General features: G+C 37.2%; 1 protein-coding gene across 8 annotated transcripts in view; it reads right to left on the bottom strand.

Moving 5' to 3' along the window:
* The window catches only part of GPATCH8 (G-patch domain containing 8), a 94,940-nt gene that overhangs the window by 8,674 nt on the left and 67,184 nt on the right, over window positions 1–19,082 (bottom strand). For 7 of the 8 annotated variants that reach the window (XM_086357355.1, XM_086357352.1, XM_086357353.1 and 4 more), the window contains 2 exons: window positions 15,308–15,451; window positions 2,175–2,305 (listed from right to left, as the gene is read on the bottom strand). In XM_086357355.1, coding sequence (XP_086213481.1) covers window positions 2,175–2,305; window positions 15,308–15,451 — 275 coding nt within the window. Of the gene's footprint in view, window positions 1–2,174; window positions 2,306–3,460; window positions 3,511–12,578; window positions 12,616–15,307; window positions 15,452–19,082 lie in introns of all 8 variants that reach the window. The other variant, XM_086357356.1, reaches the window with a different exon arrangement.

Genomic DNA, 19,082 nt, shown 5'->3' with positions numbered 1-19,082 from the left:
CAATATGCCAGCAAATTTGGAAAACTCAGCAGTGGCCACAGGACTGGAAAAGGTCCGTTTTCATTCCAATCCCAAAGAAAGGCAATGCCAAAGAATGCTCAAACTACCGCACAATTGCACTCATCTCACACACTAGTAAAGTAATGCTCAAAATTCTCCAAGCCAGGCTTCAGCAATATGTGAACCGTGAACTTCCAGATGTTCAAGCTGGTTTTAGAAAAGGCAGAGGAAGCAGAGATCAAATTGCCAACATCTGCTGGATCATCGAAAAAGCAAGAGAGTTCCAGAAAAACATCTATTTCTGCTTTATTGACTATGCCAAAGCCTTTGAGTGGGTGGATCACAATAAACTGCGGAAAATTCTGAATGAGATGGGAATACCAGACCACTTGACCTGCCGCCTGAGAAACCTATATGCAGGTCAGGAAGCAGCAGTTAGAACTGGACATGGAACAACAGACTGTTTCCAAATAGGAAAAGGAGGACGTCAAGGCTGTATATTGTCACCCTGCTTATTTAACTTATATGCAGAGTACATCATGAGAAACGCTGGGCTGGAAGAAGCACAAGCTGGAATTAAGATTGCCGGGAGGAATATCAATAACCTCAGATATGCAGATGACACCACCCTTAAGGCAGAAACTGAAGAGGAACTAAAAAGCCTCTTGATGAAAGTGAAAGTGGAGAGTGAAAAGGTTGGCTTAAAGCTCAACATTCAGAAAACGAAGATGATGGCATCTGGTCCCATCACTTCATGGCAAATAGATGGGGAAACAGTGGAAACAGTGCCAGACTTTATTTTTTGGGGCTCCAAAATCACTGCAGATGGAGACTGCAGCCATGAAATTAAAAGACTCTTACTCCTTGGAAGGAAAGTTATGACCAACCTAGATAGCATATTCAAAAGCAGAGACATTACTTTGCCAACAAAGGTCCGGCTAGTCAAGGTTATGGTTTTTCCTGTGGTCATGTATGGATGTAAGAGTTGGACTGTGAAGAAAGCTGAGCGCCGAAGAATTGATGCTTTTGAACTGTGGTGTTGGAGAAGACTCTTGAGAGTTCCTTGGACTGCAAGCAGATCCAACCAGTCCATTCTGAAGGAGATCAGCCCTGGGTGTTCTTTGGAAGGAATGATGCTAAAGCTGAAACTCCAGTACTTTGGCCACCTCATGCGAAGAGTTGACTCATTGGAAAAGACTCTGATGCTGGGAGGGATTGGGGGCAGGAGGAAAAGGGGACGACAGAGGATGAGATGGCTGGATGGCATCACCAACTCGATGGACCTAAGTTTGAGTGAACTCCGGGAGCTGGTGATGGACAGGGAGGCCTGGTGTGCTGCGCGATTCACGGGGTTGCAAGGAGTCGGACACGACTCAGCGACTGAACTGAACTGAACTGACTGAATTCTACACAGTTAAAACACTGAAATCTGCTCCAGTAGAATACTGTAAGGTATGTGCTTTTCTACATAAGAATAATATGGGAGGGGAATTCCCTGGTGTGGTTAGGACTTGGCGATTTCACTGCCATGGCTCGGGGTTCAATCCCTGGTTGGGCACTGAGATCCCTCAAGCAGAGAGGCAAGGAAAGATGGAGAATGGGAATAATATTTGCATAATTTACTGATTTACTGAGGATCTTCTATGTGCTAGAATTCTTTTGTAAGCACTTTGATATAACAACTTAATGACTTCTCACAAGAACTGTAAGAATTAAGTTATTATCATTTCCATCTTACTGATAAGGAAACTGAGGCATAGAGCTTAGATAATTAAGGTCACACAGATCATAGGTTTATGGCCTCAGGAGCATATATTCTTCTTCTTTTTTTTAATTTGGCTGTGTTGGGTCTTAGTTGCAGCATGTAGGCTCAACTGCTCTGATCCATGTGGGATTTTAGTTCCCTCTATCAGGGATCGAACCCACATCCCCTACACTGCAAGGCAGATGGTCCCTTAACCACTGGACCATCAGGGAAGTTCCAGGAGTGCATATTCTTAATCAGTATATTATACTCCAAGTATAGATATTCTTTTAGCTTGAAAGAAGATCTATTTAAAATTTAAGGATTATATGTCAATTATACCTTAATTTTTTAAGAAAAGGATTATTAAATTCTTAAATCTTAAAAATTATTAATTATTTGTAAGCCCTCAGAGAGACAGTGTCCTCACCATTCAGCTTGTTTTCTTTGCTCTGCCAACTCGTGGAGCCGCCGTAGGGCTTTCTCCTGTTTCTTCTCATCCTTGCGGGATCTTGAGGAGACATTTCGAGCAAACTCTCTCTGCTTGAGATCTTTCAATCTCTGAGGTAACAAAAGAAAGGAACAGGGAGTGGGTGATTTAGAATAACTTGGGGATCCTGAAAGCAAGGCCTTCAGAATTTTTATCCATAATCAATGGTTTTAGCATAGTGTAGAATATACATTGTTGTACTCTTATGGTAACTGAAAACACAATGGCTGATTACTCTGGGTAAAGCACCTGAAGTATCTGCATTCCTAATTAGGACAGCATACCATTTGCTTTATTGGCCAAAATTAAATAATTTCAGAAGCAACAAACAAATTTTAGAACACTAGGAGAAAAGAAAAGGGACTATTTAATCACCTGCTCTTTCAGGATGCAAAACTAGACAAATAGAATATGAGTTAAACTGTAATAACACAAGCCAAAGAGAACAGAAAGGGGTTAAGCCAGTACAGAAAATTACCCAGGTGTAAGATCTTAAAAAGCAATGTACAGCTTACATGGGAAGGTTATCTGAATCAGACTAACAAATAGAAAGCCTACTTTGCTTTCCCCATTAAAAGGTGCTATTCTTTTCATCATGAACAGTTTTCCTGTGAATTAATCAAACCGTCTTCTAATGCTTGCATGTTCAGAGCTCACCAGTCTGACCACTTTCATCTGGTCAGTCTGCTGAAATTAGAAAGTAATAGGTGTGGCTTTTCATTCCTTCATGGCCCCAAGAGGAACAACCAGGGAATGAGATGGGAGAATAGATAAGCCAAAGAATTTATTACTTAAAATCCTGATGAAAGAATGGGTCTTTTATTCTCAGAAGATACTATACATAATTATCCTTAAAACAAAAACAACCACCAAAAAATAACAACAGTGTTATGACACACTGATGACAAGAATCCAGACATATCTATCTGCAATGAAGACAGAACTAAAATCAGTTTCAACATACTAGAGAATATAAAAGCAAACAAACCAAAACAAAACACATACATTAACCTATGCTTTTTACAACAGCACTGAGAAAAGGAATTTGACCCAATATAAAGTGGACATTGCTTTGTGGAACGGCATGATGCTGAACAGACAGAGGAATTTTCTTATCTAATATTTATGAAATGTGTTTTGAGTATTTTTGAATTGGGAGAGGGAAAGGGTGGAAAGACACACACAGAAAAAGATATACAGCTAAAGACACTAGTAGAAAAACTCACTCTTGTGATCTGGGCTTCCAAATTAGAAGGATTTGCTTTCAATACATCAGCTGAAAATGTCACATCACAAAGAAAAAAAAAAGTAAAAAATAAAACAAGAGTGGAAGAGAAAAAAAATAAAGCAAGCATTACTACACAAGCTCTCTTAGTGACTGCAAACTATTATACTGAACAATCAGGGACAAAGCCATCAACTCTAAAACGTTTGAGGAGAGGGAAGCACCTGCACAAAACATGTATGTGTACATACACAGACTGACACAGTAATAATCCCTTCTAGATAAATGGAACTGTCTCCATTCCTTTAGGAAAAATGGTTACAGAACTTCAGGAGAGACCACTGTGGTCTGTGAGTAGTTAGTCTTATTTACCTTTATTTGGGGGATGTTCAAGTAACCGACGGCTGGCAAAATTGTTTTACTGAGGCTGGCTACTCAGAATTAAGCTTTTTATAAAAAACACTTCAAGATGAAGGAGCAACTATTTTAAATAAACATGAATTCCAAATTCCTCCTTCCAAGGAGAATGGGGCATGGAGAGTCTATCAGGTCTACTGAATGATTATTTTAGGCCACAAACCTAGTTTTTTTCCTGACCCAAACACTTAACAGGCTCTCTGGCCAAGATAAATAAAATGCCATTTCTTCTCATTTCTACTGTTTTTTCTCCAGCCACCTCATAGGCCTGGAAAAATCTCCCCATACCCAGTCATTCCTTTCCGTCTCACACGTTTAGGAGTTATTTCCCAAACTAAAGGACCCTGTCTAAAAGAATGAACATTTTATCAAAGTCTTGAGTCTCCAGGCCAAGTCAATGATTTCCAGTCATTCAGCAGCCACTTGGTACAAACTTGAAGTTGAAGGGACAGACTATTTCCACATCATCCTGAAGACCTCCCATCTCAAATTCCCACCCACCACAATAATTAGAAGTAGGGAAGGAAGAAAATAGGATGATATCAATAAAACAAGTGCAAATTCCAATCCTATACAAGATATAGGCAACACTCCTATATCACCTCTATAAACTCTATGGTCAAGTCTGGGGTTTTAAAAAGAGAATTTGGAACCCTAGAATTTAACTCAAATCTTAAAGACAAGACTTGGCAACTTTCCCAAACCCAAAATGTCTATTTGAGGTCTCTCTTAGATAAGGGTGTTCCAATGGTAAAAATGGATTCCTAAACCCAAGTCTCTTCTTTCTATTCAAGGTCAAACTGAATTCCCCTCACAAAGTTTCTATTGATCTCTACATAAAGATGGGATTCTTTTTCTTTCTGAGCTGTCTTACTAGCACTTTGTTACAGTGCTCACCTAGCAACCATCATTTTGTCTGACTACTTATTCCTGTCTTTCAGAAGGGCAGTATGTATAAAATTTCAGTTTCACCTCTCTGAACTCAAAATCCCTCATTAGAAAAACAGGGCTATATAGCAATAGATTAACAAGATTAAGTGTCAAAATAAATACATGTAAAGCATTTTTTATGTCTAAATGGTTCAATTCTGCCCCTTCCCCTGTATTTGGGGCAGGAACTTTGGCTTATCTTTATAATCAACCCTGCATTGTTAAGGAGCAGCACTAAACCCACAGACTGCATCTGGTAAGTGGCTGGTGAATAATATGGCTTAAAACACTGGATCCTTGATTTTCAACCATTTCTTTTTGTTATCATCCGTAGGAAAGTTTGGTAAGAAATATTTTCCTATATTTACTAGCGACATATGCTAAGTCACTTCAGCCGTGTCCGACTCTGTGCGACCCCATAGACGGCAGCCCACCAGGCTCCCCCGTCCCTGGGATTCTCCAGGCAAGAACACTGGAGTGGGTTGCCATTTCCTTCTCCAATGCATGAAAGTGCAAAGTGAAAGTGAAGTCGCTCAGTCGTGTCCGACCCTCAGTGACCCCATGGACTGCAGCCCACCAGGCTCCTCCATCCATGGGATTTTCCAGGCAAGAGTACTGGAGTGGGGTGCCATTGCCTTCTCCGGCTAGAGACATAGTCAAGTTAAATAACATAGTTTTCCTAGGTATTACTATTATATAGTAAGGAAGTCTTACTCTTTTTTTTGTCTGGACACACTGCTTGGCATGTAGGTTAAGTTCCCCAGTCAGGGTTGAATCCAGGCACTGGCAGTGAAAGTGCTGAGTCCTAACCACCGCATTGACAGGGAATTCTCATAAATCTCATTCTTTAGAGAACCAAAAGGTCAGAATTTTAAGCCCCTTAACTTCTGAACAGAATTGGACCAATGGCAAAAAAAGTACTGACCAGAAACTTCTCAATTTCCAATCTAAAAAGTAATTTTTTATATAGGTATAAAACCCTAATTCAGAGTCAGTTTTCCGAAGTTGCCTATTTCAAAAGGCTACCAAGCTTAGCTCATTTGTCACTGAATACCCACATGAAATTCTCCCTGTGACCTGTACTTTTACTTTCCACTTGAATTCTGAGGGGAACTAAACTTTAGATAACCTTTTCTAAACAAGAATAAAAGAGCAACATATCTGTCTGTCAAAGAAGACAGAGTTCCAGTAAGGAAACCAAAAAGTACAGATGTGTCAATCCAAAACTATTTTCAAAGGCTGAGCAAATTCCATACTGTACACAAAGTCAAGTTAAAACCTTCAAACCAGCACACTGTCTAATGTGAATGGATCTAATTAATCATTTAGGTGACTCCAAAGCTACTATGTCCTATATATTATCTCTGAAAATTATAAAGTATAATTTCTGAAGAAAATTGCTAATAAATTTACATATTTATTCAACTATTAATGTTTATTAATATAAATTTAAGCCATATAACACAATTTTAGCTGGAAAATATCTGATTCAAAGGAAAGGAGACCAAACCCCATTCATAATGAAAGGGTTTGAAGATCCTGTTTTTCTAAAAAATCAACAACAAATGTCCAAAAAAGTATACACACTTGTGGCAGGAAACATAATTTCTCATTGATTTCAATCACATGGTAGCTGGCATTTCCATTAAATTTCCCAAAAGACCAGTAGAGGGACGAACTTAACAAATAACCCAGCACTTAAAATATCCATCCACAGTTGGGCTAAAGACCACTTCAAATGTAAATGACATTTCCAGTTCTTAAAACCGGCTAAACCGCAGTGTACTGGCAGAAAAATATCTGCTCCAGACACAAAATCCTGCTCTACCTTTCAACTCTGAACAATTAAACCAAGGAACTGAGAATCTGGTATATCTTACCAGGTTTTTGGTGCAGGTGATAAGCTTGCCCACGTTATTAATAATGTGGAGTGTCAACAGTAAGGAGTGGTGATGTATGCGAGCCAGGAATGAATGAGCCACAGACTTCTGCACACTGTTTTCCCTACCAACAAAAGATAGTAACGACCTCAATCTAATAAAATACTTTTAATATCTTTTGATGCTACACTTCTCTCTTGAACCACAACAAAATTTGATGCTAGAAGCTTATATTTGATTGAGTATACTTCACTAGGAATAAATCTATTATCTTTCTCAAGTATTTAAAATCTATTATTGCACTTTAAATAATAAAACCGTTATTTCCATGTGAAGAGAATTTCAGGTATTAGAAAATAGGCAGAGAGTATTTTCTATTGTCACTAAACATCCTATGTTCCAATACACATGCAATTCTAAAGAGAAACTGAATTCTATCTCTTTGGGGTCAGAAGATTATCTGTGATTTCTTTCTCTCACCAGACAGCAATCCCTCTCTCCAAGGAGACAGACTGCTCTTAGTCTTCCTTCTTAACTAACCCTCCAACACACACACCTTATCTATGGTACAGGAGACTTCATGAACGGAGATGGAAAATAGTGAGCAAAGAAGCAGTGGTTGTTTATAACTCAATCTGTTTTTCTGCCCAAACATAATCCAGCCTTTTTTGAGCTTCAACTACTCCCTTTCCATTATGTCAACGATCCCACATACCCCTAAATCCATGGCTCTTCTCCCCACTGTTCCCAGCCTCTCTCCAATGACAGAACATTAATGAGGAATGTCTCTCCTCTCCCAAACCGGAGCAGTCATGCTGCAGTTACTTGGCCAATTCAAGATTCAGTGTGTGTGATGCCTCTGGATGAGCCAGTCCACGAAATCACTGTGCAGTGAGGGAGGGAAAAGACTAGCAGAGAACACAGAGAGCCTCAGCAGTAAACCACTCAGGGAAAAAAGATTCGAGTTGAAAGATTAAGGAAATCCAAGTTACTGGGCATTAGGTGTAAATTCTTTTAGCACGTGCATATCAGTAAGTGATGAAAATGAGTTTTATTCAGTAACATAGAAACCCAAATGTTTTGTAACAGAAAACTAAAACTAATGCTGATTACAGATACTGAAAAAAGTCAGAGGGGAAATAGACAAGTATACATTTTTTGGGGCTAAGTAACTGTAATTCTAATTAGTCATTTATGGCAATACTTTATTTGTGCACAATTACTCTGAAACACAATAACTTAATATCATTTGGTGAATGTCAAATTAATCTGTCATAAAATCACTGCATTATATTTATGTTCTGAAATTCAGCAAAAGCCTTAAAAGTATGGTATGAATAGCATCATGCATATACTGCTTTAAGGTATTTTCCACACATCCATACCTAAACATACACACACATATCTATGTACATGAAGTCACCATCATCACTACTAAAAGTTAACTTTGATAATGAAGTTTTTAAAAATAATTCTATTAATATGTATTTCATATACCATAAAATTAATCCATTTAAAGTGTAAAATTTAGTGGGTTTATTAGTATATTTTCAGAGTTGTACCACCAGCAGCACTAATTTTAGAATATTTCCATTATCCCCAAAGGAAAACCCAACCATTAGCATTCATTCCTCACTGTCCCTTGCTACCCAATGTGTGGAAACCTGAACTGTATTCTCCATAGATTTGCTTATTCTAAGCTTTTCATATAAACAAAATCATACAATATAAGGTTTTTTTGTGACTGGCTTCTTCCACTTAGCATAATATTTTCAAGATTCATGCATGCTGTATTTATCAGTAAGTCATTCTATTTTATTGCTGAATAACATTTCATTGTATGACTGCCACATCTTGTATATCCATCACTTAATGGATATTTCAGTTGTTTCCACTTTTGGGTCATGATGAATAGTGTTGCTGTAAACAAACCTGTACAAGTTTTCATGTGGACCTATTTTTATTTCTCTTGAGTATATATCGGTCATATGGTAGCTTTATATTTAACATTCTGAGGAACTATCAAGTGTTTTCCACAGGGGCTGCACCATTTTATTACCCCTCTAGCAGTGTAGAAAAGTTCTAATTTCTCCATATCTTCTCTAGCGCTTACTGAATTTCTTTCATTTTGGCAACCTAAGTAGGTGTGAAATGGTATACCATTGTGGTTTTGCAGATAACAAGTTTTAAGAATATCTATGTAATCCTTGAGATCATATCTGAAAACAAAGATTTGCCCTCTACGTAAAATTTGAAGGAGCATAATTCAGAAGAGCTGCTTAGGCCCAAAGCAAATGAAACAGCAACATCCTAGTTCAGAATTCTCTTTTCAGTAATATTGTTCATAAACTTATCATTCCTGAAGTTGCTTTAACTTTTGAGATTACAACAGAACATATAGCCTCATATGCCAGAATCTCCCATGGTGCACCACTGTGAAGAATGTATGTGTACACGAGCAGAAAACCAGTTGAAAGCTACAGAATGTAAATAAGGCAGAATCACTTTTATTCACTTTGGAACTGAGTGCCAAAAGGAAGAACAGAGTTAGAAATACATACTAACAGTATTAAAGTATAGGGTTTACCAGCAACCTTAGCTCCGAAAAGGTCTGCTTAGGGTTACCCCTGATCACAAAAGCAGACAGTTTCCCTGAACAGACACAGAGTTTTCCAAGATTAACTATGCTGTGATAGCAGGGTGTAAGGAGTCTATTTTCAACAAAAGCAGAGGTGGTGGGTAAGATTTAACAGGTGAAAAGGCTCAAATCATGCTCAATTTTTGGGAGACTGGCCAAATGAAGTCATTCTTTTATTAACTAAAACAGTCCCAAAGAAAATGGCATCCACAGCAATACAAAACACAACCGAACCTAAAATTTTCACCTCTCTGCTGTAGGTTATTAAATTACAACTACAATATGCTTAAGTTCTGAGATACATTCCTCTCTCATCACATTTGCTTTTGCTTCTCAGAGAAAAATCTCTTCAGAAGTGAACTGTGCTCTTTAAGTCAGTATTTATAAAGCTTTGGCATTCATAAATACTTTATGATTTTCTTAACCTTTTTCACATTTTTACAATAATCAATTTATTATTTTTCTAATTTATAATTTTCTATCAACACTTCAAATATACAGCAGCTATGAAATATCTTCATGGTAGCTAATCTTAGTGGTTTCACTTAGAATGATCTTTTTCATTTTACTTTAGTCCGAGAATTATCTTTTCTCACCTTGCCTTTTTAGTTTTGTTTTTATTGATACTTTTCTGTGTCCCATCCACTGTGACCCCTGCACTGAACATCGTAAGTTGCACTGAAAAAGGAATATAGTTACATTTCAAATCTGCAGTGGTCTTGCCAGAGGTTCAACTGGCTTTGGTATGCTTACTGTCCTGATGTAGGAAGTGCCAAGCATAGAGGATTGAATGTATCTTGGCAAAAACTGGACAAGTAGTGAAATTTCAAGTGGAGAGTACACCAAACTTGAATGAAGCCCATGTGAAGTCCAAAAATGATCATTCCTTCCATCACCAAACAATTTCTCAAAATACTTCAATTCAGAACCTATTTTATTTTTGAGAGGCGAGGAAAACTCTGAACATTTCTGTTTTTTGGTACACATTACCAGGTGCTATAGTTAACTAAGAGCAAGCAATGCTGTCAGAAAGTCAACAGTTTAGACAAAGTTAATTTAAATCATGTAGTAGTTAGAGATTCTACTCTGTATAGTTCAGAATAGAGAAGTCACTAATACCTGTTACAGGCTTAAATGGTTTAGTAATTTAATTTAGTTCAGTCATTTACAAAGTCCAGGAAACCATTATTTTTACAGCTAAAACAGACCTTGGTATTTCTTTTTTTTTTAAAAAGTAGAACAGTACAGGGGTTTTCATACTGAAGCTATTTTAGCAGGAAGAAGAGGCAGGCTGAAAGCATTCTTTACTCTGATGGAGATATTGATTCTATGAACAAGTTCAAGCAATTTCTCAAGGTTGCTTTACAGTACCAGATTTTGATAACTGGATCGTACTACCACATGGTTTTGAAACTGCAAGGAAGTTATACAAACACTAACTAAGCAGGAACAAGCAGGCGTCTTTTCAATGTGCTACTTTCCTAGCATCAACTACAACCTGTGGAAGCTTGTTGGAGGTGAGGGAAAGGTATAGTCCTGAGTCACAAACTTAAAAATGTTTATAGCGGGATTTGGCAGGTAACACAGGTTGGTGTAAGAGAGAAGATGAAGTGGAAATCATATATATATAATTGGAGAAGGAGCACATGCATTTCTAAAGAGAAGGTAAGCTTTCAGCTTTAGCCAACTGTTATGTTGATTATGTAGGCCCAATGTTCTCAGAAGCTTCAATTTTTCAAGATAAATCAAAACCTGAATTATGTAACATCTCATTTAAAAATGTTGGGAATCAACTGAAATTAAAGGAGAAAAAACTACCACCACAAATACCAGACAAACACAGTTGATCCTTGAATAACATGGGTTTGAATTGTGTAGATCCACTGATATGTGGATTTTTTTCAATAGTAAATACTACAGTACTATATGACAGGATTTTCTTCAATAGTAAATACTACAGTACAATAATAAACATTACAGTACTACAGATCTGGGGTTGGTTGAATCCACAGATATGGAACCATCGAGAGGGAGAGAAATCTCAGATATGAAGGACCAAAAACAAATCATACTCAGATTTTCGACTGAATGGAGGGTTGGCACCCCTAACCCCATGTTGTTCAAGGGTCAACTGTGCATGCATCTGGGGGAATTTGTGATCTCTAGTTTATGTACTGGAAGCTAGTGAGGAGGGCCCCTTAGTGGCACAAATAAAAGAGTAAGACTGGAAGAATCCTGAATGAGTAACAAGGCACTAAGAAAGCAAAACTAAAACACATCAGTGTTAAAATAATGCACCGACCACTGTGCTGCTACAAATTTACCTATGGGAAAGAGATTATTCTTTGGAGTTTGGAATTTAAATCTTGCAAGGCTAAAGAAAATGGTTTCTACTGTATATCCATTAGCAGATATGTGTTTTTAAAAGCTATGTAAAATAAAAAGGCACAGAGGTAGAGATGGAAAAATGTTTTGCTTCACAGTCAACTTTAACTTTTGTAACTAAGCCAACAAAGGTAGAAGATGAATACTAACGTTTATTGAACACTCAGGCATATGAAACTTATATAAAAATGCATCACAGATTGGATTACCTCTTAAGAAAAGGAAGGCTTACCCTTGGAGATCTCAAAATGTACAAAATTATCACTATTAAAGAGTGTTAAACTGCTAAAAACAGCCAAAATGTCTAATTAGGATTTTCATTTCTGAAAATCAAGCTGGGTCTTAATACTTGCATATTAATGACTCTCTTCACAAGATATCTTAGAAAACTGAGAAAAACTAGTGAATAGTGAGATGTACATAGCACCAAGGAGGTGGGGAGGATTACAAAAATCACCACAAATGAAGGTGACCAAATAGATCCTTTTTGAGACATTGTGTGTGTGTGCTCGCAAAATTGCTTCAGTCGTCTCTAACTCTTCACGACCCTATGGACTATAGCCCACAAGGCTCCTCTGCTCATGGGATTCTCCAGGCAAGAATACTGGAGTGGACAGCCATTCTTCTCCAGAGGATCTTCCCAACCCAAGGATCAAACCCGTGTCTCTTATGTCTCCTGCATTGGCAGGCAGGTTCTTAACCACTAGCGATTATTTGTGCTTAATAAAGATAAGTGCGTGTTCAGGATCCTACCTATACTAGGAAGTTTACCACTAACATATAGATTATTTCTCTGGAAAGTTTTAATGGTGTAACTTTGACAGAAGATGCAAACTAGGGATTACTAATATAGGGTTGAAAGTACTTACCTATTATCTCAGATTCATAATAATCCTGTGTGCCTGCCTGGAAGACAAGACAGGGTGTCTATGATTTTAGAGCATAAATTTGGAAAATGGTAGGTCCATTTGTATGGTAAGTTCATGTCCATCAAAGAGGAATGAAAAATAGGACCTATCTCCTCCTCTTAGGAGTTATTTAGCTGCTTTGTGGCTGTTTTGTACCAAGGTCAATTAAAGTCTCCTTAGAAATCCTAAAGGCAGGAAAAAGAACTATAATAACAAACTTAGACTGCATCTGTTCTTTGTTTTATACCTAAGATGGGTTTTTGATTAAGATGAAGAAATCAACTTATATACATTCATTAATCATACCAGCTAGATTTTTGTTGCCAGACCAGGAATCACAGATATATTCTATATTAATGGATAAGGTAATTCAATATAAGAAATCCTTAATTTTTTACTTTCATTTTGATGAATCTCTAAAACACAGTAATGCATGAATATATCTGAGATCACTGAGATGAAAACAGTATAAATGTTTACAACATAACTAGGGGCTTATAATGACAGAAACTGGTCTGTATCAAACAAAGGCCACACAGTATCATGGGTACTTGAAAGTTTTTCAGTAGTTCTAAGAGAACAGAGTTTCTCAACCTCAGCACTACTGATCAATATTCTGGGCCAGATTCTTTGTTGCAAGCTTTTCTGTGAACTGTAGGATGTTTAGCAGCATCCTCAGTCTCTACTCACTAGGTGCCATTAACACCATCTCTCTTGTTGTGATAATCAAAGATGTCTCCAGACATTGCCAAGTGTCCCTTGGGAGACAAAATCTCCCCAGGTGAAGAATCACAAAAGAAGAGAAAAGTGGTGAGAGAACTGAGTCCACACAAGGTGCACAAGAGAATAAATATGTGAAACTCAAATGAACCAGAGCTATAATAATTTTACTATTCTCAAACTGAGAGCACATCACTAAAAATCATCATCACTTTAATTGTTGTCAATGTGAATTTTATTAGTTTTGTAGTTATCTCAGATTTAATTTGCCAAACTGTTTTGCTCTGACAGAATTTTTTCCCGTTATAAAGCAAGTCAACACATGATTCAAGTTTGAATCATACTTCCTCATTCATTTTTTTCTAAGAAAGGGAAGTCAAGAAACTTATCAACTACAAATGTAATCTTTCTTAATGTTCTTTTGGTGTCTAAAGTTTCTTCTGGAGTCTTAATTTTTTCAAAAAAATTTATTTTATATTGGCGTATAGTTTATTTGTAATGCATTAGTTTTAAGTAAACAGCAAAATGATTTAGTTATACATATACATGTAACTACTCTTTTAATTTATCAAATACAATTCTTAAAGAAATTTCTTAAAGAAATGCTCATGAGCCCAAAATGGTAGACGTATATTTAGATGCTAAATGTCTTTGTTAACTCCAGAGAACAAAACAAAAACAAAAAACTCCCAAATTTGACTTACACACACACCAAAAAGCTGAGAAAAATTATTGGATACAATAATTTGGATGCAATAAATTGGATGCAACAGTCACTGTTACATTTGTCTTTCTTGATTCTTTGAAATAGTAAGGTAATTGCTAATATATCTTGTCCATATATATGCTCTCTAGTTTTCTCTTCCTTAAATCAAGCAGAGCTGACAATATATTAAAACAATGTCTAAAGTTGCATATAAAGTTGAAAAGTTGTCTTCAATACAACTCTATTAATGAAAGATTCTTAAATCTTAAACTGGTTAGGTGTGGTTAACGATGGAAAAGATTGCTGCAAAAAAGTGGAAGACCACAACTAGCTTATAAACTATTCCTATGCTAGTAAAAGAAAACTTAGTCAAAGCTTGCCTTTTACGTGCACTGAAATGGTTGGCTGGAAGATGAAGCAAAGATTAGAAAAACGGTTCAAAATGTCCAGCTTATAAGAGCATTTCAGCAATGCTCATACATCTTACAAATTTATCAAATACAACCACTGTGCCCCCAAAGACCTGGCAAGTTCTGCTAAAGTCACCTATGATCAAATGTCTCAAAATTGTCCTACAGGTTTAAGGACTCATTTCCTTCTTCTAAAATTTCCCAAGGGAATTAATGCCACCTTCTTTATGCTGGTAACTAGTTAGGAATCATTTACTTTTCTAAATCAATGAACGGAAGAAAGAAAAAAAGGCCATAAAGAAGGTGTAATTTGTTTTTCAACAAGCTCTTCAACATGCAGCATCAGAATTTTTTTGTTAAAGTTAAAATAGCATCTAACTTTATTTCTCTTTTCAAGATTTATCTATCTTCCAAGGTATACCAAGTAACAAAATGACTTACTGATAGGAAATACCCAACACAGCATGAATTCTTAGATAACAGAAGATGAAATGACCAAAGCCTGGGATAACTGTTCAAAGTTTAACAAGTTCAGGAACAGGGAGAACTGGAAAAAAGCTCCCAATGATCCTTAGCTGAATTATCAAACTAAATACAAATTTAGAAACCATTCAAAGCCAAAAATTTTATGCATGAACCTCACAATTCTTCACTCTACAATCTTAGAAGGATGAGGTCTATGTCAGGACTTCTGTCACTGAAAAAAAATCAAGTCAGTCAGATGACCTCAGATAAAGACAGGCAGATACAAGAAACCACAGTCAACAAGTTTGGGGGAGTATTCTCATAAAGTTTAAAATTTATAACAACAAATAACGTATCTTTTTCTTTTTTAGAAATTAACTATTCCTCACCTGCTTGTGTGCATGATCATAGGAGTTGATATGGTTGTCAAATTCCTGGTGTTTCTGATACTGCTTATCACAGAGTTCACAGTAAAAGTTGGCTCTAAGGTCTTCCAGTGCTTTGGCAATGGCCTTCTCTTTGTCAACATAATCCTACAGGAACCACAAAATAAAACAAACAAAATGAACTTGGCGAATGTTATAAAAAAGTAGTCTTATTGGAAGAGAGAAAAAGGGCTTTTCATAATATTTAATGGTACCAGTTAAAGTCAGATAGAACACAAGGAGCAATCTCGTAGGGTAATTAGTGTGCGGTTATACTAAGAGCTGTCTTTAAATAAACAAAAGTCGAAAGAACTTAATTTCACCTTCGCTTTTGGCAGTCTGGTGGACTAGATACTGTGGCATCCCCTACTCCTATCCCTGGCTAAAAGCCCCTCAACCAACCAGACGACATAAAACACAATTTTCACTGTATTGCAGGAACCATAGAAAGAAAAGCAAATCCCAAAAGGGGAAATCAAAGAAGAAAAAAAAGAACAAAACAAAATTTAAATCAGCCATGATCTGAAACTGAAATTAGAGCTGTGATAGGCAAGGGCTCGCCTTAGGACATATGGGTGACAATGGTGCTTGAGGTTGGAGAAAGGTGGTGCAGCTAAACCTGAGAAGCCTCACTAACAAGGAAAAGAGCCTGGAAGTGGCTGGAAATTTCAGCATCTCTGGGTCTTGGCAGAAGGGATAAAAAATGTTCTCAGAAAGCATCCTCAATTTTGGTCCCAAATTTTCCCCTAGATTAGGAACAGCAAAATAGGAGTTATAATCAAAGATTAGTACACACATAAGAGGAAATAAATCTATCAAAAGCAAGAGTCACAAAAAATAAGCAGCAGATTTAAGCCTCCAAGAACTCAGATTTTGGAATATTCTATTATAGAATATAAAGTAATTATAAAATGTTTAAAATATAAAATGGAGTTACAGATATGAGCAAACAAAACACTATTATAAAAAAACAAAACAAAACCAAAAAACTATGCAAATTGCAGAAAGAACCAAATGAGATTTTTACAACTGAAAAACCTAATTGCAAAATATTTTTAAATGCATTAACTCTTTAGGGGATAGGTTTAAAGACAGTCAAGAAACAGCTCAAAATAGATAAAGCAGGGGTGGTGAAAATGTTCTGGAATTAGACTGCAGCAATAGCTGCATGACCTTGTGGAATATACTAAAAAGCACTGAACTGTACAATTTAAAAGGATGAGTTTCATGGTAGGTGAACTGACATAAAGGCTGAAAATTTTTCAGAAGTGATAAGACAGGATTTCACAGGTACACAAAGCATAAGGTAAACCACACAGGTTAAATAAAAAATAAGCACCTAATACATGCTAGTGAAACTGTACGTTATGGGATTAAAGACAATGAAATCATAAAACTACCCAGAAAAAAATTAAGGATCACCCATAATTATACTAATAGCAGATTCAAAAGCAATTAAAAAAAAGATAGAAAATAGTATGCTTCAGTGTGAGAGAAAACATTTTCAATTGTATACCAAAAGAAAATTTTTTAGAAATGATCAAGGCATTTCTAGATAAAAAGAGAATTTACCAAGAGATTCATTAAAAAGGACCTTCTTAAAGCAGAATTTTTGAAATCACAGATTGTGACCCACTAGTGGGTCATGACATTGATTTAGCAGACTGTTAACAAATACAAATATGATGCTGTGGAAGTGCTGCACTCAATATGCTAAAAAATTTGGAAAACCAGCAGTGGCCACAGGACTGGAAAAGGTCAGTTTCCATCCTAATCCCAAGGAAAGGCAATGCCAAAGAATGTTCAAACTATCACACAATTGCACTCACCTCACACACACCACTGAAGTGACTTAGCAGCAGCAGCACACACTAATAAAGTAATGATCAAAATTCCCCAAGCCAGGCTTCAACAGTACGTGAACCACGAACTTCCAGATGTTCAAGTTGGATTTAGAAAAGGCAGAGGAACCAGAGATCAAATTGCCAACATCCGCTGGATCATCGAAAAAGCAAGGGAGTTCCAGAAAAACATCTACTTCTGCTTTATTGACTATGCCAAAGCCTTTGACTGTGTGGATCACAACCAACTGTGGAAAATTCTTAGAAAGATGGGAATACCAGACCACCTGACCTGCCTCTTGAGAAATCTGAATGCAGGTCAGTAAGCAAGTTAGAACTGGACATGGAACAACAAACTGATCCCAAATTGGGAAAGGAGTACGTTAAGGCTGTATAATGCCACCCTGCTTATTTAACTTATATGTAGAATACATCATGAGAAATGCTGGGCTGGATGAAGCACAAGCTGGAATCAAGATTCTGGGAGAAATATCAATAACCTCAGATATGCAGATGACAACACCCTTATGGCACAAAGTGAAGAAGAACTAAAGAGCCTCTTGATGAAAGTGAAAGAGGAGAGTGAAAAAGTTGGCTTAAAACTCAAAATTCAGAAAAGTAAGATTATGGCATCTGGTCCCATCACTTCGTGGCAAACAGATGGGGAGACAATGGAAACAGTGATAGACTTCATTTTCCTGGGCTCAAAATCACTACAGATGTTGACTGCAGCCATGAAATTAAAAGACGCTTCCTCCTTGGAGGAAAAGCTATGACCAACCTAGACAGCATATTAAAAAGCAGAGACGTTACTTTGCCAACAAAGGTCCATCTAGTCAAAGCTATGGTTTTTCCAGTAGTCATGTATGGATTTGAGAGTTGGACTATAAAGAAAGCTGAGCGCCGAAGAATTGATGCTTTTGAGTTATGGTGTTGGAGAAGACTCTTGAGAGTCCCTTGGACTGCAAGCAGATCCAACCAGTCCATCTGAAAGGAAATCAGCCCTGAATGTTCTTTGGAAGGACTGATGTTGAAGCTGAAACTCCAATACTTTGGTCACCTGATGCAAAGAACTGCCTCAATGGAAAAGACCCTGATGCTGGCAAAGACTGAAAGTGGGAGGAAAAGGGGACGACAGAGGATGAGATGGTTGGATGGCATCACTGACTCAATGGACATGAGTTTGAGCAAGCTCCAGGAGTTGCTGATGGACAGGGAAGCCTGGTGTGCTGCAGTCCATGGGGTCACAAAGAGTTGGACACAACTGAGTGACTGAACTGAACATTAGACTTTGTTAAATTAAGCATTATTTGTATTAAAATTTCAAAGATCATTATTAGAAGAGAGACAGGAGAGTAAAAAAGTTGGCTTAAAGCTCAACATTCAGAAAACAAAGATCATGGCATCCAGTCCCCATCACTTCACGGCAAATAGATGGAGAAACAGTGGAAACAGTGGCAGACTTTATTTTCTTGGGCTCCAAAATCACTGCAGATGGTGACTGCAGCCATGAAATTAAAAGATGCTTACTCCTTGGAATGAGTTATGACCAACCTAGACAGAGGATGAGACGGTTGGACGGCATCACCAACTCAATGGACATGAGTCTGAATAAACTCCGGGAGTTGCTGATGGACAGGGAGGCCTGGCGTGCTGCAGTCCATGGGGTCGCAAAGAGTTGGACACGACTGAGTGACTGAACTGAACTGAGGAATACTAAAGGGGGGAAGATTAAGAAAACTTCAGTTTTATAAAGGTAATACAGGCCAACAAAACACAGAAAAATTAAGAATATAGAAAGTAAAAAGATCTAAGAAACAGACTTACAAGTAATCACAAGAAATGTAAATGCACTAACATAAAACTGTCAGAAAAATTTAACTACATGCTGATTAGAA

The sequence above is a fragment of the Bos grunniens genome, chromosome 19 (assembly GCF_055505025.1).
Source record: "Bos grunniens cultivar Pamir isolate PY7600 chromosome 19, Bosgru_T2T1.0, whole genome shotgun sequence".
NCBI lineage: Eukaryota > Metazoa > Chordata > Mammalia > Artiodactyla > Bovidae > Bos > Bos grunniens.
The sequence above is the reverse complement of the archived record's forward strand: the minus strand, read 5'-3'. Positions and strand labels throughout refer to the sequence as shown.